The sequence below is a fragment of the Odocoileus virginianus genome, chromosome X, assembly GCF_023699985.2.
Source record: "Odocoileus virginianus isolate 20LAN1187 ecotype Illinois chromosome X, Ovbor_1.2, whole genome shotgun sequence".
Classification (NCBI taxonomy): domain Eukaryota; kingdom Metazoa; phylum Chordata; class Mammalia; order Artiodactyla; family Cervidae; genus Odocoileus; species Odocoileus virginianus.
Genome location: NC_069708.1, coordinates 10,816,472 through 10,843,582, shown reverse-complemented (window position 1 = coordinate 10,843,582; position 27,111 = coordinate 10,816,472). Strand labels below are relative to the sequence as shown.

Below are 27,111 nucleotides of genomic sequence, written 5' to 3'. Positions count from 1 at the left end.
ATAATAGTCTTGTTTTAAAGTCTATTTTGTCTGATACAAGAAAAGTTGTCCAGCTTTTGGTTTGCACTTGCATAGAATATATTTGTCCATTCCTTCATGTTCAGCTTTTGTGTGCCTTCACATCTGAATTCAGTCCCTTGTAGGCAGCATATAGATAGGTCTTCCCCCCACCCCCATTCAGCTACCCTTTCTTTTGATTAGATAATTTAAGTTATTGATAGGTATGCATATATCTCTTTGGCATGCACATGATCTCTTTGAATTATGGTTTTCTGCACATGTACACCCAGGACTTGGATTGCTGGATCCATTGTTGCTATTGTTCAGTTTTAGTTTAAAAAAATTTTTTTTATCTTTTGTTGCACTGGTGCTTCATTGCTGTGCGGGTGTTCTCTACTTGCAGTGAGCAGGGGGTACTCTCGAGTTGTGGTGCACAAGGTTCTCTACGGTTGGCAGGCTTCAGTAGTTGCAGAACACAGGTTCAATAGTTGAGGTTCCTGGGCTCTAGAGCACAGGCTCAGTAGTTGTGACACACAGGCTTAGTTGCTCTGTGGCATTCCATCTGCCTTTTGACCCACCACACTTCGGCAGAGAGTCTGCACCATCCACGCCAGGATCAAAAACTCAGAAGGCCAGGGATATAGAACAATAAATAGGCCTGAATTCTCTTTAGTTTGAGGAGAAGCCTGTGAACACTCATAACCTTTTATTTATTTATTATTTGTCCTGCTGCTTTAGCGTCTAGTACCTAGCACAGTGCCTGGTGCCATGTTGGTGCTAAGTAAGTAAATGACTCTAAATGGAATCAGCTTTACTATTTGCAGGGGTGACAGCATCCTCTAAGAATATATTTATAATTACCAACAGTCCAATTTAAAGATAAGAAACCTGAGAAGATTGTTGACATCTGAAACATTAAAAATTTTCCCAGTAGGTTTCATGAAGCTATTGCTCCATTTAGAAGTAACTGTGTCAACAATTTTTTTTAATTTTCCATCTTTTTATTTGTGGTTATTGTATTTTTGCTATTTTAATATATTTGCAGTATCTTAGACTGTGTATTTGCAAATGACAGCTTGAGGAAATCTTTCCATATAATAACACATCCTAAGCAAAATTATCAAAAGTTGAAATAATAACTTGAAGAATTCAATGATTTTTTTAAAAAACCTGTTGTAGAATTTAGAAAAGTGTTTTTTTTTTTAGTTTTTATCATAAAGTTTAATTATGGTTCAGAAAAAATTGAGTGAATAACCTTCTCTGAAAAAATATATTGACTTTGTACACTGCAGTTACTGGGGTGTTTTTTCTTGGATTGCAGATATATAGAGAGAATCTTTTTAAAATCTTGATGTGATTTTAAATTGTTTAAATTTGAAGGATAGAAAAATCTGATATAAGAAAACATCTGATTCAGGTTGTATCTGTTGGGGCTACTGTAGACCTCTGTAGGCTAATTATGATGGTGTAAAAAATAAATAACAGCATAAAGGAATTATACAGTGGTTCTCAAGCTTTGCCCTACCTCAGAATCTCCAGGAGAGCTGTTAAAACAGTGTGGGGACCCTGCCCCAGAGTTTTTGATGGGCCTGAGAACTTGCATTTCTAGGAAGTTTCCAGGTGTTGCTAATGCTGCTGGTCTGGGGATCACAGTGAGTGAACCACTGCCTTGTGCTTTTACCAAAGGCTTCATAGTTTTGAAATGGAATGTCTATTGTTTTCAATGTACAGGTCCTTCAGATTCTTGGTAAAGTTTACTCTAGGTATTTATTGATTTTCATACAACTAGAAAAGTGATTTTTCTATTTCTGGTACTTTATTATTCTTGTTGTTCTTCATTCTCTCACTCGTGTCCAAATTGTTGTGACCCTCATTGACTGCAGCATGCCAGGCTTCTCTGTCTTTCACTCTTTCCCAGAGTTTGCTCAAACTCACATCCATTGAGTCCGTGATGCCATCCAACCATTTCATCATCTGTCACCCCATTCTCCTTCTTTCCTCAATCTTTCCCAGCTTCAAGGTCTTTTCCAAAGAGGTGATTCTTTCCATCTGGTGGCCACAGTATTGGAGCTTCAGCCTCAGCATCAGTCCTTCCAATAAATATTCAGGGTTGATTTCCTTTAGGATTGACTGGTTTGACCTCTTTGCTGTCCAAGGACTCTCAAGAGTCTTCACCACCACACTTCCAAAACATGAATTCTTCTTCGATCAACCTTCTTTATGGTCCACCTCTCACATCCATTACTGGAAAAGTGATAGCTTTCACTAAATGAACCTTTGTCGGCAAAATGATGTCTCTGCTTTTTAATACGCTGTCTTGGTTTGTCATAGCTTTTTTTTCCCAAGGAGCAAGCATATTTGATTTTTGAGGCTGCAGTCACCATACACAGTTATTTTGGAGCCCAAGAAAATAAAGTCTGTCACTGTTTCTACCTTTTCCATATCTATTTGCCATGAAGTGATGGGACCAGATGCCAGGATCTTAGTTTTTTGAATGTTGAATTTTAACCCAGCTTTTTCACTCTCCTCTTTCACTGTCAGCCAATCTCTTTAGTTCCTCTTTGCTTTCTGCCATTAGGGTGGTGTTACCTGAGGTTATTGATCTTTCTCCTGGCAATCTCGATATCAGCTTGAGCTTCATCTAGCCAGGCATTTTGCATGATGTACTCTGCATAGAAGTTAAATAAGCAGGGTGACAATATATAGCCCTGATGTATTCCTTTCCAACTTTGAACCAGTCCATTGTTCCATGTCTGGTTCTAATCGTTGCTTCTTGACCTGCATACAGGTTTCTCAGGAGGCAGGCACAATGATCTGGTATTCCCATCTCTCTCAGAATTTTCCCCAGTTTGTTGTGATCCACACAGTCAAAGGCTTAGAATAGTCAATGAAGCAAAAGTAGATGTTTTTCTTGAATCCTCTTGGTTTTTTATGATCCAAGAGATGTTGGAAATTTGACAGCTTGTCCTCTTTGTTTTCTAAACAAAGCTTCTATGTCTGGAAGTTCATGGTTCACATACTGTGGAAGCCTAGCTTGAAGGATTTTGAGCATTATCTTGCTAGCATATGAAACGAGTGCAGTTGGACAGTAGTTTGAACATTCTTTCGCATTGCCCAAATTTTGGATTAGAATGAAAACTGACCTTTTGCAGTCCTGTGATCACTGCTGAGTTTTCCAAATTTGCTGGCATATTGAGTGCAGCACTTTCACAGCATCATCATTTGAAATAGCTCAACTGGAATTCCATCACATCCACTAGCTTTATTCGTAGTAATGATTCCAGCAGCCCAGTGGACTTCACACTCCAGGATGTCTGGCTCTAGGTAAGTGATCACACCCTTGTGGTTATCTGGGTCATTAAGACCTTTTTTGTACAGTTCTTCTGTGTATTCTTGCCATCTCTTCTTAATATTTTCTGCTTCTCTAATGTCCATACCGTTTCTGTCCTTTATTGTGCCCATCTTTGTATGAAATGTTCCCCTGGTATCTCTAATTTTCTTGAAGAGATCTCTAGTCTTTCCTGCTCTCTTCTTTTCCTCTATTTCTTTGCAGTGTTAGTTTAAGAAGGTTTTTTTTTTTTAAATCTCTCCTAGCTATTATTTGGAACTCTGCTTTCAGATGGGTATATTGTTCATTTTCTCCTTTGCCTTTTGCTTGTCTTCCTTTCAAAGCTATTTTTATGGCCTCCTCCTGAGACCATTTTGCCTTGTTACATATCTTTACTGGAGGATAGTTTTGGTCACTGCCTCCTGTATAATGTTATGAACATCCATTCACAATTCTTTAGGCACTCTGTCTACCAGATCTAATCCCTTAAATCTGTCACTTCTGCTGTAAGGGATTTGATTTAGGTCATACTTGAGTGGCCTAGTGGTTTTCCTGTCTTTCTTCAATTTAAGTCTGTATTTTGCAGTAAGCAACTCATGATCTGAGCCACAGTCAGCTCCCTGTCTTGATTTTCATACAATATACTACTGGAGAAAAGCGGAGAAATAGCTCTAGAAGAAATGAAAAGGCTGAGCCAAAGTGGAAACAATGCCCAGTAGTGGATGTGTCTGGGGCTGAAAGTAAAGTCGGATGCAGTAAAGAACCATATTGCATAGGAACCTGGAATGTTAATTCCATGAATCGTCGTAAATTTAACATGGTCAAACAGGAGGTGGCAAGACTGCACATCAACTTTTTAGGCATCAGTGATCTAAACTGGATGAGGATGGGCAAATTATATGGATGAGGATGGGCAAATTATATCTACTGTTGGAAAGACTTTAAGATTTCTTATTAGTGTATAGAAATGCCCAAGATTTTCGTATATCCATTTTGTATCCAGAAGCTTTACTGAATTTGGTTTATTAATCTAACGGTATTTTGATGGAGTCTTTAGGGTTTTCTATATATAACATCATGAAATCCAGAAATAATGAGAGTTTTATTTTCCAATTTGGATGTTTTTTCTCTTTTTGTTGTGTACTAAGTCTGGCTAGGACTAACAATAGCATGTTGAATCCAAGTGGCAAGAATGGGCATCCTTGTCTTGTTTCTGATCTTAGACGAAAAGCTTTTAGCTTTTTACCATAGAGTATAAACTTAGCTGTGGCTTTGTTTATATATGGGCTTTATGATGTCAAGGTTTGTTCCCACTATACCCACATTGTTTAGAAAGTTTTTGTCGTAAATGGAAGGTGAGTTTTGTCAAATACTTTTTCTGAAACTATTGGGATTATATGATTTTTAGCATTCATTTTATTAATATGGCATAACATGATTGGTAGATGTTGAATCATCTTTGCATCTTGGAAATATATAAATATGTTGAATTGTTTTATAAATGTTGAGGGTATTTGCATTTGCGTTCACCAGGGATGTTGGCATGTAATTTTCTGGTGTCCTTGTCTGGTTTGGGTTACCAGAGAATGGTGGCCTTATAAAGTGAGTTTTAACCTCCTCTCCTAGTTTTTGGAAGAGTTTGAGAAGGATTAGTATTAATTCTTCTTTGAATGAAGGTAGAATTCAGTTGTGTAACCATCTGGTCCTGGACTTTTATTTGTTGGGAGGTTTTTGATTAGTGATTCAATCTTCTTAATAATAATTTGTTAAGAGTTTTTATTTGTTCATAATTCAGTCTTGGAGGGTTGTATTTTTCTAGGAATTTATCCGCTACCTCTCGGCTGTCAAATTTCTTGGCATATAAATTTTCACAGTAGTCTCTTGTTCTTTGCATATCTGTGGTATCAGTTGTGAGTCTCCTCTTTCATTTCTGATTTATGTTTGAATCCAAACTGTCCCGGTGAGTCTATTAAGGGTTTTATGAATTTTACCTTTGCAAAGACCCACTTCTTGTTGCAGTGGTCTTTTCTATTGTCTTTTTTGTCTCTCCATTTATTTCTTCTTTGATCCTTATTAGTTCCTAACTTTGGTTCTTTCTAGTTGTTTCAGATGTCAAGTTAGGTTTCTTTTGAGATGTTTGTTTTGATAAGTATTTATTCCCCTGAACTTCTCTCTCAGAACTGCTTTTGCTACATTTCGTAAGTTATAGGATGTTTTATTTCCATTTTCATTTGACTAAATGTATTTTATTTCTATTTGAGTCACTTGTCCACTAAAACACTGTTTAGTTGCCACATTATTTGTAAATGTTTCTATTCTTATATTTGATTTTCTAAGTTTGATACATTATGACCAAAAAAGATGCTGGTTATGATTTTAATCATCTTGATTAAGGATCTATGCTGTACAATGTTCCATATGCACATGAAGAATAGATATTCTCTTGCTTTGGATGGGATGTTGTGTATTTCTCTATGAAATCCACAGTTTAACGTGTTTAAGGCTGTTCTGTTACTGAGCTTCCATCTGGATATCTGTCCATTGTTATAAGCTGCGTATTAATGTCCCCTACTATCAGTGTCCTTGTACTTCTCCTTTTACGTATGTTAATATTTGCTGTATATATATATATATATATATATATATATATATATATGTATGTATTTAAGTGTTGTCATGCTGGTTATATACATTTACAAATGTATAAATTCCCTCCTCTCTCCTGGAATCAAACTGATGACCCCTGCATTGGGAACCAAACTCCTAACCACTACACCACCTAGGACTTCCCAAACATTAAGCTCCTTCTTTCATCCTTGCTCTGAGAAACAGAGGTATAAAACTAAAGAAGCTGCTTTGAATGATGGCTGACAGTGTAGAGGGCAGGATAAGGTTGGGTAATAGAAATCTCCTTGCATTTGGAATTGTAATTACCTATTCTTGGACTGTACTGTCCTGGAACACAAGGTTGGGTTTGTATGTTTTCATTGTTAGGAAAGATTTGGTGGACTTAAGAGACGCAGAACCAGTTTCATGGGTGTGTGACCTATGCAACCACACAGGTCTCCACACTGAAAAGGGTCTTGTTTTTGGTGTAATGGTATGATGTTACCATCTTGACCTTGTTAATTTTTTCTGGCTTCCGTTTCAACCTAAGTTTTTATTTAGCCTAAGTTTTTTTGACAGTTGTCTTTTTTATATTTTAATTTTAGTAGAATATAGTTGATTTACAATGTTGTGTGTTTCCGGCATACAGAAAAGTGATTCACTTACACATACATATAAAAATATAAATATATATTTATTCAAGGAATATTTTCTCATACAGGTTATCACAGAATATTGAGTAGAGATTTCTGTGCTATACAGTATGTCCGTGTTGGTTATCTATCTATCCTGTATGTTTCTCTATTTTTATATAGAGGAACATATATTCCTTTGTTTCTTCATTTTAGTTGGCTCTCTGTTGGTTTCTATGCATTAGCTGCAATAGGCACTTCTTGTCTTGAAGGACTGGCCCCAGGTAGGAGATGAACCCTAGTTTCTCTCGCAAACCTTTGTGATTGTCCGAGGAGCTTATTTTATTTTCAGCAGTTCCCAATGTTTGAGGGTGTGCCAAGACTTGTTAATGCTCCAATGGAGAGGATCATGGTTTCTGCTGACTTTCACCCGGTAGAGGGAGTTTGAAAATTGCTCCCACCAACATACCCCTGGCCCCTCAGTCTGCTTACTTAAGATTATCAAATGAGCCTATTCACATAAAGTCTGGGTACTTTTAAATGGATGCTTCTACACTGTGTCTTGGGGTGCATTAGTCTTCCCTTCAAGAACTGTTTGAGTTTGTGACAGCTCAGCAGCTCTCGTGGGTATGAGCCCCACTGGTTTGGAGAGATATTTGGGGGGTTGTCTCTCTGTGGCAGGTCTTAAATGCTGGAGAGCCTGCTGTGGGAGAGGAACTGTCTGCTACTCAGGGAGAAACTCCAGGTTATGAGTGCCCTCCTGACTGCTGGTCCCCACACATGGGTGGGGGCTGTGACTGGAGATATTGCTGGGGTTTTGGCCAAGATTGTCTCTCAGCTTTTTATACCTACTTTGATGTGATTTCCTTCTCATTTTCCTGATATGCAAAAGTCACTCTCCTAGTTTTTAGGTTTTTTTCTGGGGAAATTGCTCCTTATGTAGTTGGTGTGTCAATGGGAAGAGGTAAGTTCAGACTCTTCCTACACTAGGATTTTGAACTGAAACCTCCCTTAGTGTTTTGTCTAGTTCTCTAGAACTTGCTCTGAAATTCATATCAACCCAATATTTGAGTAACTCTGAAATATTGCTGGTACCATCCCTCATCCTGTAGGATGTCTTATTTCCAAAATGTCTGTGGTTTCTTAGCCATGGTGGGATGCATTTCTATACCCGTTGGTAGCCTGCTGATCTGACCCATGGCAGTTTTCCCTCTTGATATTCTGTGTCAATCAAGACACAAGGCCCACAGGACGAATGTGTGTGGTAGCAGCAGATGGTGGCACCATGAGGGATTTCTGTCCTAACTTCAGTACTGTAACAGCAAACACTCCAATTCTATATTGGTCATCCTTTGTCATCGGTTCCAGCCACCACAACAGTGCCTAGTTCCTTTTTCCTTCCAAACGTACTTCTCTCGTTTCCTATTCTGTTCTTCTTTTTAAATCTCCCTTTACTGTTAGCAGTTTAGCTTCTGTGTGTACCTATATACCTATGTGCATGTATGGGGAGATAAAGACAGGTAGCTGTGTATCACTTGTGTCCAACTTTTTGAGACCCTACAGACTGTAGCCCCCCAGCCTCCTCTGTCCATGGAATTGTCCAGGCAAGAATACTGGAGTGGGTTGCTATTTCCATCTCCAGGGGATCTTCCCAACCCAGGGATCGAACCTGTGTTTCTTACGTCTCCTGCATTGGCAGGTGTGTTCTTTACAACTAGCATCACCTGGGAAACCCCTAATTAGTCTTCTTTTTAAAGATGCAGAGAAGTTTATTTCTCCATTCCAACATCACTTTCATGCTCATGATTTAAATGTTCCAAAACTCATTAATGCACTTCTTGAGGTCATCTACTCCCAAGTTCCCCTCTTACCACCACGAGAAACCATGGGAGATATGGTAATGCTGTCTTTTATTTCTACTCACTAGAAGTGGACAGAGGAGACTGGCAGGCCACAGTCTATGGGGCCACAAAGAGTCGAACATGACTAAGCAACACACAAACACACACACACACACACACAAGTGGATGAACAATTTAGTTTCCCACTGGGGTAAAATAGAAATTATTCTCATCTCTCCTGCAACTCACTATTAAAAGCCAGAATAGGGACTTCCCTGGTGGTCCAGTGGTTAGGACTCTGTACTTCCACTGCAGGGAGCACAGGTTCAGTCCCTGGTTGGTGAACGGAGATTCTGTATGGCTCAGCCAAAAAAAAAAAAAAAGAAAAGAATAAAGTATAGTCAGCTCAGATTTTGAATAATTTTTTTCCTTAATCTATTTGTGTGAAGAAAAAAAAAATAGTCACTTTAAATCCATATGGCAGAATGTACTCTATCTTGAGATTGTGTGTGAGACAGTCTCTTCTCCAGATTTTGTTGTGTAGCTGAGTGGACTCCTCCCCTCACGCCAAACTCATCTCTTTGTTTGCTTTCCCTGGCTTTTTTCATCTAAACAAGTTTCTAATGAAATACATTATTTTATACATTTGAAATTCTAATGGGGTAGAACAGAAAAAACAGGCCCTTGAAACTACTTCAAATGCTTTTTTGAAATTACTTGATGTACTAAAAAAAAAACTAATCAACCAAATGAATAAAACTAGGGTGAAGAGCAAGTTCTGTCCTGTCTTATGCAGTTGTGAGCTAGATGGGCCACAGCTGGAATGTTTGGAACATAATTTCAATTAGCTTCACCTAGACTTGGCAACTACACCACCACCAGGCCAGGATTGTTCAACCACAGCACTGTGGACATGTTCGTGAGTAGCGGGCTGTTCTGTGCATTGTAGGATGGCAGGTAGCAGCCCTGGCTTCCTACCATTGGAGGCCAGTTGCACCCATCACACCTGGTGAACACCAAAGCTGTTCATACAGAACCAAATGTCCCCTGGGGGCCAAAATCACCCCTGCTGATAACCAGTGGCTCTAGTGCATCTATGATTGTGCAGTCCTCATCTGCAATTAGGGGTTGACGCCAATATAATACAAAAAACTGTTAGCATTGTTGAACATGCCTTAGAGCAACTATTGGTACATAGCACCACTGCAGGTCTAAAGTCTTCCTGCCCATTACAGTCTAAAACTGTCCTATACAACCTGTCAAGCGAATGCAGCTTCTAATTCAGAAGGTTGGGTGGGGGGTGGTGCCTGGGATTCTCCATTGTTAAGAAGTTCCCATGCAATGTACCACACTTTGAGAGGAAAAGATCTAAAGGATAATTCAGTCCTTTGTGATATTAAGCCTTTCTGCACACACAGGTTCACTCTAGGACTCTAGTTGGTTCACCAGTCCTTGGGAAGGCAATTGTGACCTAGTCTTCTCTTTGTCCTAGGCTGTTGCTGCGAATTCCACTCTATTCCTTCAGCATAGTGGTACTGGATAAACATGGTGTGGACAAGGAGCGCTACGTCTCCCTGGTGACACCTGTGGCCCTCTTCAACCTGATCGACACTTTCCCCCTGAGAAAAGAGGAGATGGTCCTGCAAGCAGAAATGGGCCAGACCTGTAACACCTGATGGGCTGTGGCTTCTCTCAGTAGTGCCTCTTCTCTCTACATCGAGCTACACGCACAGAAAGGCCTGAAATATATCCTTGATGTACAGATTTTTATTTGTAATTTTTAAAGTCTATTTTATTATTATAAGCTTTCTTGGCACTTAAAAATTTTACACTGCTCTTTGTACTTTGTACCAAAAACTGAATATACTTACTCTCTTAATTCCATCATGGCTGGTTACTTTGGTAGAGAAACTAGAAACTACAACTATAAACAGGCTTCCCATGCATTTATACAGTGTGACAAGTACGTATCTTCTGTTTTATATAAAACTTACTAATAAAATATTTTAGAGCAAATGTACTAAAAATCATTTTTTTCCCAAGCAGTAGCCATACTTGCTCAGTGTAGTCACGGTCTTCAGACTGCAATTATTGCTGTTTTAGGAATGGAAAAATTAGTCTCAGGAGGAGTTCAGTTGAGCTGAGAGAGCTGAACTTTCAAATGTCAGAGGAGCCCTAAAGCAACAAGCTGGCAATGAAAGAGGTAAGACTTTTGTCACTTACTGTGCTGCTATAAGCAAGAAGCTAAAACCGGAGCTTCCATCTTCTATGTTTCCATCTGCAGTCTCTCCAGTGGACCAGTGTTCACCAGATGAAAGCTCAGGTTGGTCACAAAGACATGAGGTTGTCACACTGTTGAGGGAGACCCAGCTCTGGGCGCTTTATGGACGCTGGGGTCATGGAAGGACGAGCAGCTAGGAGCGGGAAAGTACTGGATCCTGAATTGGAGGAAAAATGTCTCCCAGCTTCCCTCCCTTCCTCCTGTAAGGCCCCAGGAGAGGAACGTGGAGACCTCTGCTCAAGGCCTCAGAGACCTAGGAATGAAGTCATTTTGGCTAGGAATACAAATATGTGCCTGGACACTTCGTCCTTGACTACAGTTCCAGCCACTGGCTGTGATTCATTGACTACACCACCAGTCTGTGTGGGGCAAGCAGCTTTCCCTCATGAGGCCTTCCAAGGGAAGTATTTGCCTAAGGTCAGCCTGAAAAAACTAGGAGTTGGACTCTCTCAACTCTCATAAGCAAACCCTGATCCAAACTGACATCCTGAAACTGAAGGGAAAATTTCAGTCAATCAATGCCTGAACAAATAACTAAATCAACGACAGAGAGTCCAAATTCCAACCTGGAGGTTTAAACCTAGAAGCAGATTTGATTCTTTTGAACATTCAACAGTGATTGCTATCCTGTGAATAGGTTTATATTTCATTTACAGATGATTTTTCCCCTAGTAGCTGCTCTTTGACCTCTGTCTTCCTCAGATGTATCTATCAGATAAAAGGTCAACGACATGATTGGGAAAGGAAGATTAACCAATGGCGAGTATGTGAAGCCATGAACATTTCAAAAGATCACTTGTCACAATTCAGTAAATGTATCAGCCCACATTAAAGCTCTCCTGTCTCCTATTAAAGCCAGCCTGTGCCCTTTGCCCCATACCTGAAAGATCCAAGGCTTGAAGATGGGCTGATGTTTAAGGAGCTGCTCAGATTTCTTCAAGTCTTCTGTTCTATTCTATTCCAGACACTTTGCCTAATGAGATGTAGACTATTTGAAGAATGAGTACACTGTGGTATGTCATGGTACGTGAATCTTACCTTTTTCTTTCCTCCCCTCTAACTTGTAGTGGGACATCCATAAATAAACGAGAGAACCTCTGCACAGGCCAGCGAAGAAATCCATCCATCTGTGCACACGAAAGTGAGTAGATAGGAGCTCAGAAGAGGCTACTGAGGTAAAGGCAACTGCCTAAGCAGCAGTGGCGACCTCTCTAGCAAAGGAAGTGAAACGGGGTGAGGGAAAGTCTGGCAGGCCATGGGGGCTACAGCTGGAGGCTCCCCTTGCTCTTCAGCAACATCCTGTATGGCTGAAGTGAGACATCCACAATTGTGGGGAGGGAGAGGGAAGAAGGCAGACCAAGGGAACTGGAGGAATGGATCTCCTGCTGTCTGCCCTGCGATGCCTGTAAAAGATGCCCACCACCCCCTACTTGAAGATTCCCCCCACCAGGCCATGGGCACCCAAAGCCCCCACTATGAACACATCGCACATTCTGCTGCCACCCTTTTTAAAAAAGTTTTCCCCACCATTGTTTTTTTCCCTATGTACACTCCCTACCCCAGTAGGGAGTTGATGCCTCTACTAAGGACTAAAACTTTTGCTATAGCGCCACCTTCTGGAAAGCAGAAGGAAGGCTCTTAACTACTAATCTGAAAGGAAGTAAACAAAATCTTACCTAAATAAGAAAGGTGCTCCCTATGACAAGCAAGGCAGCAGAGGCTCTCAAACACTATGAAAGAAAAAACTCAGTAACATGGCATCACAAAAAGAAGATGACAATTCTCCAGCAACTGAGGCCAAAGATCGAGAATATTGCAATCTAACAAAGAAATGAAAACAGCACTTCTGTGAACTCAGGAATAAAAGGAATGAACAGGACTATTTCACCAAAGAGACTGAGATTCTATAAAGAGTTGAGAAATAAGAAAAAAATGTATCAGAAAGCATCTGAAATAGAGATCAGATGGGAAAGAGAATAAATAAGCTTGAGGATTGGAATTTAGAAATGAGTATAAAAGGGAGAAAGTTAAGATTAATGGGTATACCAGAAGAAAGGGAGAAGCAGGCAGAGGGCTTAAAGTAATAGTAGCTGACAACTTCCCAAATCTGGACAAGGAACTGTATTTACAAGTCCTCAGAGCTAAGAGAACCTTATCATCTCAATGCAAAAAGACTTTCTCCAGGACACATTATAATAAAACTGTCAAAAGTCAATGAAAAAGGATTTCAAAGGCAGCTTGGTAAAAGATGAGAGTAGCCTACAAAGGACCACCCTCCCATATTAGTCACTCAGTCGTGTCTGACTTTTTGTGTCCCTATGGACTGGAGCCTGCCAGGCTCCTCTGTTCATGAGATTCTCCAGGCAAGAATACTAGAGTGGGTTTCCATTTCCTTCTCCAGGGCATCTTCCAATCCAGGGATCAAACCAGGGATCTGTAGATTCTTTACCATCTGAGCCACCAATGAAGCTGAATTAGTGTATCAATAAGTTTCTCAAAAGAAGCTACAGGCCAGGAGAATCTAGAATAACATGAAACTTCTAGAATAAAATATAGGTAATAAGCTTCCTGATACTAGACTTGGCAATGATGTTTTTTTCTGGCATGGCACCAAAGGACAAACAACAAAAGCAAAATCATCAAACTCAAAAACTTTTTCACAGCAAATAAAATAATCAACAAATATTTGCAAATCACAGAGCTGATATGAGATTAATATCCAAAATACATAAAGAACTTATTCAACTCAATAGCACTATACCAAACCAAGTGGACAGAAAATCTGATAGACATTTTTCCAAAGAATACATCAAAATGGCCAAGAGGCACATGACAAGATGCTCAGTTCACTATTCAGCAGGAAAATCCAGATCAAAACAACAAATAGTTATCTCATACCTGTTAGAATGCCTGTCGTCAAAGGAGACAGAGACAACACATGCTGGTGAGGATGTGGTGAAAGGGAATTAGTCCAACCACTATGGAAAAATATGAAGGGTCCTCAAAAAAATTAAAAATAGATCCATCATATAATCCAATAATCCCCCTTCCATGTATTTACCCAAAGGAAATGAAAACAGGATTTTGAAGAGATAATAGGCACACCCATGTTTATTGCTTATTAACTATAGCCAAGATATGAAAATAAGCCACATGCCTATCAACAGATGAATGGAAAAAAGATGTAGCATGTATACATAATGGAATATTATGTATCCACGAGAAAGGATGATATCCAGCTATCTGTGACAACATGAATAGACCTTGAGCATATTATACCAAGGAAGAGAAACCAGAGAAAAATAAGTACTGCATGATATCACTTATATGTGGAAATTTAAAAAGTCAATCATGTAAAGTCTAGAGTAAAATGGTGATTACCAGTGGGTGGAGCATAAAACTGATGTTGTTTAAGGGCACAAACTTGTAATGAGTAGTAAATAAACCATAGACATTTAATTCACAGTATAATGAATACAGACAAATAATATAAAGTTATATAAAGTGATAAATACTGCTACAATGGCAATCATATTGCAATATTTAAATAGCACCTTAAATCCACAAAATGCTGTATGTCAGACTTGTTCAATAAAAAAAAAGTACATAGATGCACGCATGTATCTGTATACATACCCTACAACAAATTTTGGGGCCATTTCAAAACAATAGGCTGTCTTCTAGAGGACTGGGTGCTCACAGCAAATCTTACAGAATCTTTCTATGTGCCTTTTGGACCCCAGAAAAACAATCCTCAGTAATGCCTGGTCACATCGTTTGGCACAGCAGCACTCTTACAAATGTGCATGCATGTGTGTGTGTATAATGAAGGGGCAGGCCATTAAATTGGCTGAATTCAGACTCTGCTTTGGTAGATAGCAGCTAGAGTCTCAGTTCAGTTCTCTTAAAGTTCACTGGGCTACTTGGAACCTGCCCCCTACTCCTCACCTGCATATGAGTGGCACAGTGATCTGGGAGAAACGCAGGGGGTTTACACATATAATCAGGAGCTCCCCTTCTTGCTCCCTATCTTTGGCCATCTCCTTTCTGAGATGTCCCTTCTCAGTTGCCATGGTCGCTCTTTCCATCTCCAGTGGCTCTTCAAACCATTTAAGACTATCTTCAGTAAAGCCTCCTCCCTAAGACCAGCCTGGTGCACACAGCAACCAGCCCTTACACAAAACCCAGCAGACCCTGATGACTCACCTAGAATACATGCCCTCTTCCAGCTGATGACTGCCCTCCAGTATCTGCCTGCATTTTGGTCACTCTCCCAATTCCTGCAGGTAGCTATTTTCTATATTTTGTCCACATATAATTGTTTGTGGGAGGCAGGTCTAGTAGGAGCTGCTGGCTAGCGAAGGCTGAACCAGAAGGTGGAACTGGTTCAGTCTTTCTTAGAGAACTGCAGATTTCACCTCTACAGGCCTTCAGTGCCGGGACTTCAGCTTAGGTGAATGGGGTGGGGAATGAAGGAGAAAAAAAGGCAATGAGATCGTCTAAAGCACATTAAAAATAAGATTAATGACTGACATGCTGGTAACCATATCACGCATCTATCTATTCATGCATTGAAAATTACCCCCAAAGCTTAGTGACATCACTAGAAACATTCTCTCTCACATTGTCTGTGGGTCATGAATTTGAGAGCAGCTTAGCCGAACAATTCTGGTTTGTACACTCTCATGAGGCTGCAGTCACCTGAAGGCTTTGTGGGCTGGAGGATCCACTTCCATGGAGACTCACTCACATGACTGGCAAGTTGGTACTGGTTGTTGGAAGAGGCTTCTATTATTCCCTACATGAGCCTCTTGAGTGGCATGAGTGTTCTTATAACATGGTGGTGGCTTCTTCCAGTGGAAGTGATCCAAGAGAGAACAAAGTAGAAGTGACAATATCTTTTATGACCTAGCCTCAGAAGACGCAGTTACTTCCAAGGAATCCTAGACCTCACATATGTCAGCCCTATTCAGTGAGGGAAGGGGATATATAAGTGTATGGATACCAAGAGGTGAGGATCATGGTGGGGAGAGACAATTTGAAGGCTGGCTTCTACAGCATCTAAACATTTTTATATCAGAGAATCATTCAGTGATCTTTAGGACAGGGGTAGTGTGGTCAATAATGTAGATAGGTCTGCTTAATATGTATTCAACCCTTTTTAGCATGCAGATGAAGAAAGACAAATTATATTCCCCAGATCCCACTGCAGCTGTAGTTTGAGAAGTGATGAAGACTCTACCAGGCAAGGGAGTTTGGGGCGAGAGATGGAGTGGTAGTATGGAGTTAGCAGATGTAAGCTATTTTATACAGGATGGATAAGTAACAAGGTCCTACTATATAACACAGGAACTATATTCAATAGAAACCATAATGGAAAAGAGTTTGAAAACTATATTCAATAGAAATCATAATGGAAAAGAGTTTGAAAAAGAAATTAACACAACATTGTAAATCAACTATACTTCAATAAAAAATTGAAAAACAAAACATATTCCATCAGTCCCATGCACTCAAAGTGTGACTTGGTTTTGAAACTAAATCAATGTGTGGAAAGAGAAAAATGCAGAGCATGGACATTATACTCTAGACTGTGGCTGAGGCAGTGTGGGTTTTTTTGGCCAATAACTGATGACAGCTTCTTAATTGGGACCATGATTTCTTGATGGTGGCAAGAATGGAATGGTTCTAGAACAAGCAAATCTACTAGTACCTTCTCAATCTGGTAGGCAAATTCCTGATTTTCTAGTTTCTTGGCAGCTCCTTTGGCAGTCCCAAGTGGCTTGGGGAGGTGTTCACCAAGTTCAGCATACAGCCTATTTCTTCATCCTTTACCTCTAGATGATGAGGGAATCCTTTCTGTTTAGCTGAAATAGACTCTATTTTCTGAAACTCGATCTTGAGTGATACTGATAGCAAAATAAAAATTGTAGTCTTCAAACACTGGATTTGTTGGACTTCCTTGAAATTCAATAGTTAACAGAGATATTTAAGTACCTCTTGGAAAAATATCTTATAAGCCATACGGAAACCAGTCAGCACAAATGAGCATTTGTCAGCAATGCTTCATCATCCAGTTAGAGGACAAGAGCTGGCATGTTAGAGAACAAATCTAGGGGTGGAGGGTTGTACTAAAAGTGTGGTGAAAGGACAAGGGTGAGCGAGGTATATTGTAGGACTGAGAAAATGTGATGACCAACAACCTGGATCAGTCTGAAAAGAAATAAGGACAGCAACAGCACTAATATATTGAACAAATATAGGGAAGGGCTGGTGATCCCCAGGTGGTTGAAGATTGAATGTAGTCAATAAAAGAAAAGCAGCATTTAGAAAATAGGTGATGACAGAGAATGGAGGAAAACATCCTTGGAATTGTGATGTCAGGTGGATGGGTTGTCCATATAATAAGTCCTCTTGGCAAGATTGAAGACAGAGAAGATAAATGAGATTCAAGTTCCAAAGGCTTATGTAAGTGTGGAAAAGAGAACTGAATGTAATGTAGATAGGTGGTTGTAAGGGGAGGTGATGGAAGTCATATGTTAGGAGGCAGGAATCTCAGATAAAGTCTTTTGCTTAGGTTAGGTTAAAAATGAAGAATTAGAAAGGGCAGTGGAGAATTGGAATGATAATGACAGTGCCTCTCAACCAACAAATACTGAAGTATGGAACAAAGAACAATATCCTCTAGGAAAAGTGATGCAGGATAAAGTTAGGATTTACTCAGGATTGTCCTGAAAAGATACCAAAGATGATATAGGAAGACTAATTTACTATGAAGTATGTGTGTGTGTGTGTGTGTATGTGCATGCACATGTGTGCACGTGCCCACACATGGTAGCGGACCAGAAGGCATCAAAGAAAGTCTGGGGGAAGAGTTCAGCTGGGGAACACTCACAGCAGTATGAGAATGACAGGACAAAGGAAGACTAGTGAGAAGATTGGTAAGACATCTCAGGCTTACAACTGAAGGATTATAGAAATAAGCATGGATGAATCTGACAGCTTTGATGTTCCCATTTTAGGGTACAATGCTTTGGTGCCAGAAGTGACTTGCACAGTAATTTCCAAGTATTCCATCCCAGACTCCAAGGCAGGAAGAGCACCATGGCCAGAATGAACTCTATGGTGAGGGCTGGGCCCAGCTCTTCCTGTTTCAGGGTCTGAGAAAGGTTACACAAGTCGTCATGAGTTGTCACAAGAAAGTGACAGGATTCCCTAGAGAGTACAGCTGACCCTTGAACCACATAGGGGCTACGGGTGCTGACACACACAGTTCAAAATCCATATATAACTTTAAGTTGGGAAAGTGGGCCCCTGTGTCTGTGGTTCTGCATCCCTGGATTCAACCTACCTCAAACCATTTAGTTCTTTAGTATTTGCTATTGAAAAAACACATATATTTGGATGCACACAGTTCAGATCCATGTTGGTCAAGGGTCAACTGCACTCGGTTCCATCTGTGGGGCAGGAAAACTCAAAAGGGATCCTGAGACATCTCCTTACTGTTAAAAGGTAGGAATGAATTCTTTTTAATGGCTGAGTAATATTCCATGGTGTATATGTACCACAGCTTCCTCATCCATTCGTCTGCTGATGGGCATCTGGGTTGCTTCCATGTCCTGGCTATTATAAACAGTGCTGCGATGAACATTGGGGTGCACGTGTCTCTTTCAGATCTGGTTTCCTTGGTGTGTATGCCCAGAATTCATTTGAATCAGTTCTAATGAGATGGATGAAACTGGAGCCCATTATACAGAGCGAAGTAAGCCAGAAAGATAAAGACCATTACAGTATACTAACACATATATATGGAATTTAGAAAGATGGTAATGATAACCCTATATGCAAAACAGAAAAAGAGACTCAGATGTATAGAACAGACTTGTGGACTCTGGGAGAAGGCGAGGGTGGGATGTTTCAAGAGAACAGCATTGAAACATGTATATTATCTAGGGTGAAACAGATCACCAGCCCAGGTTGGGTGCATGAGACAAGTGCTTGGGCCTGGTGCACTGGGAAGACCCAGAGGGATCGGGTGGAGAGGGAGGTGGGAGGGGGGACCGGGATGGGGAATACATGTAAATCCATGGCTAATTCATTTCAATGTATGACAAAAACTACTCTAATGATGTAAAGTAATTAGCCTCCAACTAATAAAAATAAATGGAAAAAAAAAAGGTAGGAATGGTTTCAGAGGTAACTGAGGTAATATTTTGTCTTAAGTGAAGATAAGGATCTCCTGCAAATCAATATTAAAATATAAATAACAAAATAGTGAAAGGTTTAATCACTTCAAAAATAAGACATATGAATGGTCAATAGCATATGAAAACATGTTCAACATCTTTAGTCATCAGGGAAATGAAGAACGAAAACTACAATAAAATACATTTGAGTGGACTTCCCTGCTGGTCCAGTGGTTAAGAATCATCCTGCCAATGCAGGGGACACAGTTTGGATCCCTGGGCCAGGAAGATCCCACAGGCCACAGTGCAACTAAGCCCATGCATTATAACTATTGAGCCTGTGATTCGCAACAAAAGAAGCCACCTGAACCACAACTAGAGAGTAGCTCCCACTCTCCACATCTAGAGAAAAGCCTGTGTGCAACAACGACGTCCCAGCACAGTCTAAATAAACATATATTAAAAAAAAACTTTTGGGTGGTTAAAATTTTAAAAAGACTGATAATACTAAGTGTTGGTCAGAGGTAGAACAACTGCAACTCTCATAAACTGCAGGTAGGAGTGTGAAGTGGTAAAAGTACTTTAGAAAAATGGTAAATTCTTATACAACTTCCCTATGACCCAACAGTCTCACTCCCTGGTATTTATTTAAGGGAACAAAAAATGAATATACACTAAAAGGCTTTAAGCTTTATTCATCATAACCCCTACTGGAAATGGCCCAAGAGAATGTATAAACTGGCAAGACAGAATAAAATTCAGCAGTAAAAACAATAAACTACTGATATGTGCGACATTCAAAATCATCTGGAATGAAAGCTTAACCCAAATAAGCACACATTATATAATTCCATTTATATGAAATTTGCAAACAGACACAACTAGTCTGTAGTGACAGAAATCAGCACAACAGTGATTTCATCCATTGGGGAGAAACTGATTGGAAGGAAGCATAAGGGAAACATCATGGGGTGTAAGAATGTTCCGTCTTGATAGGGATGTGGGTTACATGGATGTATACAGCACAAGCTGGAATCAAGATTGCCGGGAGAAATATCAATTACCTCAGATATGCAGATGACACCACCCTTATGGCAGAAAGCAAACAAGAACTAAAGAGCCTCTTGATGAAAGTGAAAGAGGAGAGTGAAAAGGTTGGCTTAAAGCTCAACATTCAGAAAACTAAGACCATGCCATCTGGTCCCATTACTTCATGGCAAATAGATGGGAAAACAGTAGAAAGAGTGGCAGACTTTATTTTGTGTGGCTCCAAAATCACTGCAGATGGTGATTGCAGTCATGAAATTAAAAGATGCTTACTGCTTGGAAGTAAAGCTATGACCAACCTAGACAGCAATATTAAAAATCAGAGACATTACTTTACCAACAAAGGTCTGTCTAGTCAAGGCTATGGTTTTTCCAGTAGTCATGTATGGCTGTGAGAGTTGGACTATAAAGAAAGCTGAGTGCTGAACAATTGATGCTTTTCAACTGTGGCGTTGGAGAAGACTCTTGAGAGTCCCTTGGACTGTAAGGAGATCCAACCAGTCCATCCTAAAGGAGATCCATCCTAAATATTCATTGGAAGGACTGATGTTGAAGCTGAAACTCCAATACTTTGGCCACCTGACGCGAAGAACTGACTCATTTGAAAAGACCCTAATGCTGGGAAAGATTGAAGGTGGGAGGAGAAGGGGACGACAGAGGATAAGGTGGTTGGATGGCATCACCGACTCAATGGACATGAGTTTGAGTAAACTCTGGGAGTGTGATGGACAGGGAGGCCTGGCGTGCTGCAGTCCATGGGGTTGCAAAGAGTCAGACACGACTGACTGACTGAACTGACACAGCTATCAAAACACATCCAACCCTACACTTTAACTATGTGCATTTCATCATAGGTAAATTATGCTTCAATAAAAAAGAGTAAAAAAAATAAAGGAATAAATTAGTTACCCTGAAGAAAGAGCTAGTAAAGGCTAACTGAATACCAAAGATACTATAATGATTAATGTCAACTGGAACTATAAGTCCACACCGATGTAAATGGTCAAAAAGCAGAAAGCATCCTTTAGAAAGACATATATAATGATGTGAATTAATCACAAAATGTGAGTGTGAGCCAAGGATGTTGGATAGATGACTAACTACCAAAGAGGAAGGGGTAAACTGTGAGAAGATTATGTTAGTCCAACATCAGAAGCACATAGATAGAACAATATGAAGTGGGAATCAGTATGAGGATTGTGGGAAAAGGGTTTATAGAACACTGCACAGCTGGAGGAGGACACATTTTTCAATGACCTGGTATTGACTCTGTTGTGTCCCTACAGAACAGGACACGACCTGTTGATCTTGGTTCAAATATGAGAGAAGACAATAACTCCATTTCATTTCACAGCAGTGCAGCTTATACCACACTACCTCTCCTTGATGATGATTATAAATCTGGAAAAATACAGGGAAAAAAAGTCACCTGAGTTCATTGGATTTCAACCAAAGCAGGCAAAAATTAGAGAAGATACGACCCTCAAAGAATGAAGCACACTGGATGAAGCACACGCATGTAGTTGGCTTTTACCCTGAAGCCTCCTTCATTTGCTTGGTGCATTGGACATGGAACTCATGCAGAAGGCTGCAGTCTTAATTGGGCCAAGGCTCCATCAGAGGGCAGATAGAATGAAAACAACAACCACAAAAATTAACCAAACTGATCACGTGGACCACAACCTTGCCTAATTCAGTGAAACTATAAGCCATGCCATGTAGGGCCACCCAAGATGGACAGGTCATGGTGGAGAGTTCTGATGAAACATGATCCACTGGAGAAAGGAATGGCAAACCACTTCAGCATTCTTGCCTTGAGAACCCCATGAATAGTATGAAAAGGAAAAAGGATATGACAGTGAAAGATGAATCCCCCAGGTCAGTAGGTGTCCAATATGCTACTGGAGAAGAGAGGAGAAATATCTCCAGAAGGAATGAAGAGGCTGAGCCAAAGTGGAAACAACGCCAAGTTGTGGATGTGTCTGGTGGTGAAAGTAAAGTCCAATGCTGTAAAGAACAATATTGCATAGGAACCTGGAATGTTAGTTCCATGAATCAAGGTAAATTGGAAGCAATTAAACAGATGGCAAGAATGAACATCAACATTTTAGGAATCAGTGAACTAAAATGGGTAGGAATGGGTGAATTTAATTCAGATGACCATTACTACTGTGGGCAAGAATCTTAGTAGAAATGGAGTAGCACTCATAGTCAACACAAGAGTCCAAAATGTAGTACTTGGGTGCAATCTCAAAAACGACAGAATGATCTCTGTTCATTTCCAAGGCAAACCATTCAGTGTCACAGTAATCCAAGTAAGTTGAACAGTTCTATGAAGACCTACCAGACCTTTTAGAACTAACACCCAAAAAGAGATGCCCTTCTCATCATAGGGCACTGGAATGCAAAAGTAGGAAGTCAAGAGATATGTAGAGTAATAGTCAAGTTCGGCCTTGAAGTACAAAATGAAGCAGGACAGAGGCTAACAGAGTTTTGCCAAGAGAACACACTGGTCATAGCAAGTACCCTCTTTCCAACACAACAGAAGACTACACATGGATATCACCATATGATCAAGACCAAAATCAGATTGACTATATTCTTTGCAGCCCAAAATGAAGCAGCTCTATACAGTCAGCAAAAACAAGACCAGGAGCTGACTATGGTTCAGATCATAAACTCCTTATTGAAAAATTCTGACTTCTATTGAAGAACATAGGGAAAACCACTAGGCCATTCAGAGGGCAGCTATGGAGAGGCTAGAAATCTAGGAGGAGACTGGAGAGAGGAGAAAGCCACAGGGAGGGAGACTCCAAATCTGCATATAAATTCATCTCAAAGTGGCCCCTGAGGGGTGCATGTGCAGAACCAAGCTCAAAGGAGTCCAGGGGGAAAACAACAGTTGAAAGAAAAAGATGTGAACAGACATCTCAGTAGCTGATCAGTGCCAGAGATTGAATCAAGGTAAAGGGGCTTTTTGAACAAGTTGGGCTTCCCTTGAAAACCCAGAAATAAAGATTAAGTCTTTGGTCTCAGGTAAACTGAAATAGATCTGCTCAACAAAGCCTACAGCCAAACTTCCATAAGATCAAGGTGACTTAATTTAACTGGGCAAGAATGAAAACAAAACTAGCCTCTGTGTGTAGACATTTCCTTAAACTAGCAGTTCTCAAATTTTTGGAGCACTCCAAACCACTTTAATTTATGTGGATTATCCTACTGATATTTACTGTGTTAGAAATTAAATCCCATTTAATTGAGAAGAAATCAATCTCATTTACAATTGCACCAAAAAGTAAAATACCTAGGAATAAATTTCTCCAAGGAAGTGAAAGACCTATACACTGAAAACTGTTAAGACACTGATAAAAGAAACTGAAGACACAAGAAGATATTCCACGGTCATGGATTTTAAGAATACTGTTAAAATGTTCATATTACCCTATGAAATATACATAGTCAATGCAATCTCTCAAAATTTCAATGGCATTCTTCACAGGAACAAACAATTCTGAAATTCATATGGAACAAAGACCCCGAATGACTAAAGCAATCTTGAGAAAAAGGAACAAAGCTGGAGGCATCATGGTCCACATCCTGATTTCAAAATACATTACAAAAGTATAGTAATCAAAACAGTATGGTATTGGCATAAATCCAGACACACAGACCAGTGGAACACAATAGGGAGCCCAGGAATAACAGGGATCCCAGAATAAATCGATGCATATATGGTCAATTAATTTACAACAAAGGCACCCTGAATAAACAATGTGAAAAGGACAGTCTCTTTAATAAGTGGTACTGGGAACACTGGACAGCCACATGCAAAAGAATAAAACAAGATCACTGTCTTAACATTGTACAAAGAAATCAACTCCAAATGGATTAAAGACTTGAAAGTAATACCTGAAACCATGAAACTCCTAGAAGAAAACATAGGCAATAAGCTCCTTGATATCTTGGCAATGATTTTTTGGATCTGACTTCAAAAGTGACACCAGCAAAAGCAAAAAGTGGGGCTACCTCAAACTAAAAAGCTTCTGTACAGCAAAGGATATTATCAATAAAATGAAAAGGCAATGTATCAGATGGGAGAATATATTTGCATATCATATATCTGATACAGGGTGAACAATGAAAATACATTAAGAAGTCATATAACTCAATAGCAAAACAACAAACAATCCAATTTAAAAAACAAGGAAAATAAATGATACACCAATAAAACTTTAAAAAACAGATCTGAATAGAAATTTTTCCAAGTAAGACATACAGATGGCCAATGAGTACATGAAAAGATGTGCAGTAGTACTAATCATCAGGGAAATGCAAATCAAAATCACAGAGATATTATCTCACACTTGTTAGAATGGCTATCAGCAAAAAGATGAGAAATGTGAGGATTTGGAGAAAGGGGAACTCTGGGTACTGTTGGTGGGAATGTAAATTGCTGCAGTCACTATGAAAAACAGCACAACTTGAAAATAGAACCACCACATGATCTAGCAATTCCACTTTTGGTTATTTATCTAAAGAAAATGAAAACAAATTCAAAAAAATATATATGCACCCCCATGTTCATGGCAGCACTACTAACAATAGCCAAGCTATGGGAACGACCTAAATGCCCACCAATGGATGAATGGATATAGTAGCTGTGTTATACTACTCAGTCAAAAAAAAGAATGAAATAATGCCATTTGTGGCATCATGGATGGACCTAGAGATTATCATACTAAGTGAAGTAAGAGATTGAGAAAGACAAATATTATATGATATCACTTCTATGTGAAGTCTAAAAAGCAAACGAATAAACAAACTCCAAACTCAAGAACAGATTGGTGGTCATCGGAGAGACAGAGGTGGTAGTTGGTGAAATGGGTAAAGAGGGTAAAAAATGCACAAGCTTCTAGCTACATAATGAATAAGTCATAGGAATGTTATATAATAGCAAGGTTGTTGCAGGAAGGAGGATCCCTTCCAGGGCCCGAAACTAGGCTCTTGTCTAACACTTGGAAATGAACTGTCCGAGGAGACACATGTGCTGACAAAGGAAGAGATTTTATTAGGAAAGGGCACCCAGGCAGAGAGCAGTATGGTTAGGGAACCCAGGAGAACTGTTCTGCCATGTGGCTTCCAGTCTCAGGTTTTATGGTGATGGGATTAGTTTCCGGGTTGTCTTTAGCCAGTCATTCTGATTCAGAGTCCTTTCTGGTGGTGCACGCCTTGTTCAGCCAAGATGGATGCCAGAGAGAAGGATTCTGGGAGGTGGTCGGACATGTGGTTTCTCCTTATGACCTTTCCCGAACTCTTCCAGTTGGTGGTGGCTTATTAGTTCCGTGTTCCTTACCAGGACCTCCTGTCGTAAAACAACTCATGCAAATGGTTACTGTGGTACCCAGCCTGGGTGGGGGGTTTCAGTCAGTGTGCTTCCCCTAACAACTCATACTAAGTGAAGTAAGAGAGATCAAGAAAAACAAATATTATATGTTATCACTTACATGTGAAGTCTAAAAAGAAAACGAATAAACAAACTCCAAACTCAAGAACAGATTGGTGGTCACCAGAGAGACAGAGGTGGTAGTTGGTGAAATGGGTAAAGAGGGTCAAAAATGCACAAATTTCTAGCTATAAAATGAATAAGTCACAGGAATGTTATATAATAGCAAGGTGACTATTGTAAATAATACTGTATTTCACATTTAAAAGTTGCTTAGATAGTGGATCTTAAAAATCCTCATCATAAGAAAAAATATTTTGTAAATATGGATGATGATGTTAACTATACATGTTGATCACTTCACAAAATATACAAATATTGAATCATTGCATTTGAAACCTGAAACTCACATAATGTTATATGTCAGTTGTACCTAAATTAAGACTGAACACATTTTTCAGAACTTATACTTCAATTCATTTAGGAAAAAATAGTAAACGCATGTTAATGTAGATAACATTTTTAAGAAAAACTGCATATGCATCACAAAATTTTTAAAAAGTCAGATAAGTGGCATTATTTTGCATTATTGCAACTCTTCAAAATTGTGCCATAAAAGCAGACTTCTAGATTTTCACATATGCTTTTCCATTCACTCCATTGCAATATCAATGTTCTTTTAATTAAAGTATATGAAAATAATCAGACTTCACAGAAAAGAGAGTTTAATAGCCCTTTTAGCTACCTGGGTATTTTTCTTTGATACTTCATCTAAACTCAGGAAGTAGTAGTTCCTTAAATATTGATGCCAATATGGAAAACTTTTTACACTGTGTTGCATTAAAATCCATTGGTCTAGGACCTCCCTGGTAGTCCAGTGGTTAAGATTCCGTGCTTCCACTGCAAGGAGCACAGGTTCAATCCCTGGTTGGGGAACTAAGATTCCGCATGCCATATAGTGTGGCAAAATAAAACAATAAAACAACGATGACCCTATATGTGAGACAGCAAAAGAGACACAGATGTAAAGAACAGACTTTTGGACTCTGTGGGAGAAGGCAAGGGTGGGATGATTTGAGAGAATAGCATTGAAAGATGTATATTATCATATATGAAATAGATCACCAGTCCAGGTTTGATGCATTAGACAGGGTGCTCAGGGCTGGTGCACTGGGATGACCCAGAGGGATGGGATGGGGAGGGAGGTGGGAGGGGGGTTCAGGATGGGGAACACATGTACACCCATGGCTGAGTCATGTGAATGTATGGCAAAAACCACGACAATATTGTAAAGTAATTAGCCTCCAATTAAAATAAAAAAAAAAAAATAAAACAAAATCCATTGGTCTATCTTGCAACCCACACATGATTTTATAACTCATGCATTGGTCATTGAGAACATATTGGCTTACTGAGTTAGGCAGATCTTCCAAAGGTCAGTAAAATTTGTTATACAATATAAAAAATTCACCTTGGTTAATGTCCTCACTGATCCTATCAAAAATATCTCTATGTATTGGGAAGCTGTCATAAAGAACAGTGTACACAACTTTTCCAAAATTCTAGTTTTTGCTTCAACGCTCAAGTTTTATCATTGAGAGCAAATACTGTCAGTTATTTTCCTTGAAATGACAAGCTCTTTTTGTTTGTTTTGAGAAAATGTGTGCCCAGTCCTCAAGCCTAAATAATTATACTTTATCTGTCATTCATTCATTCATTAAAATAAAAATGGTGAAAAATGTAGCC

General features: G+C 39.5%; 1 protein-coding gene across 2 annotated transcripts in view; it reads left to right on the top strand.

Moving 5' to 3' along the window:
• SRPX (sushi repeat containing protein X-linked) overlaps positions 1 to 10,435 on the top strand; it is a 140,792-nt gene extending 130,357 nt beyond the window's left edge. For both annotated transcript variants that reach the window (XM_020913681.2, XM_070461921.1), the window contains one exon: positions 9,901 to 10,435. In XM_020913681.2, the coding sequence (XP_020769340.1) occupies positions 9,901 to 10,084 (184 nt within the window). In that variant the 3' untranslated portion in view covers positions 10,085 to 10,435. The remainder of the gene's footprint in view (positions 1 to 9,900) is intronic.
• Positions 10,436 to 27,111: the final 16,676 nt, after the last annotated feature.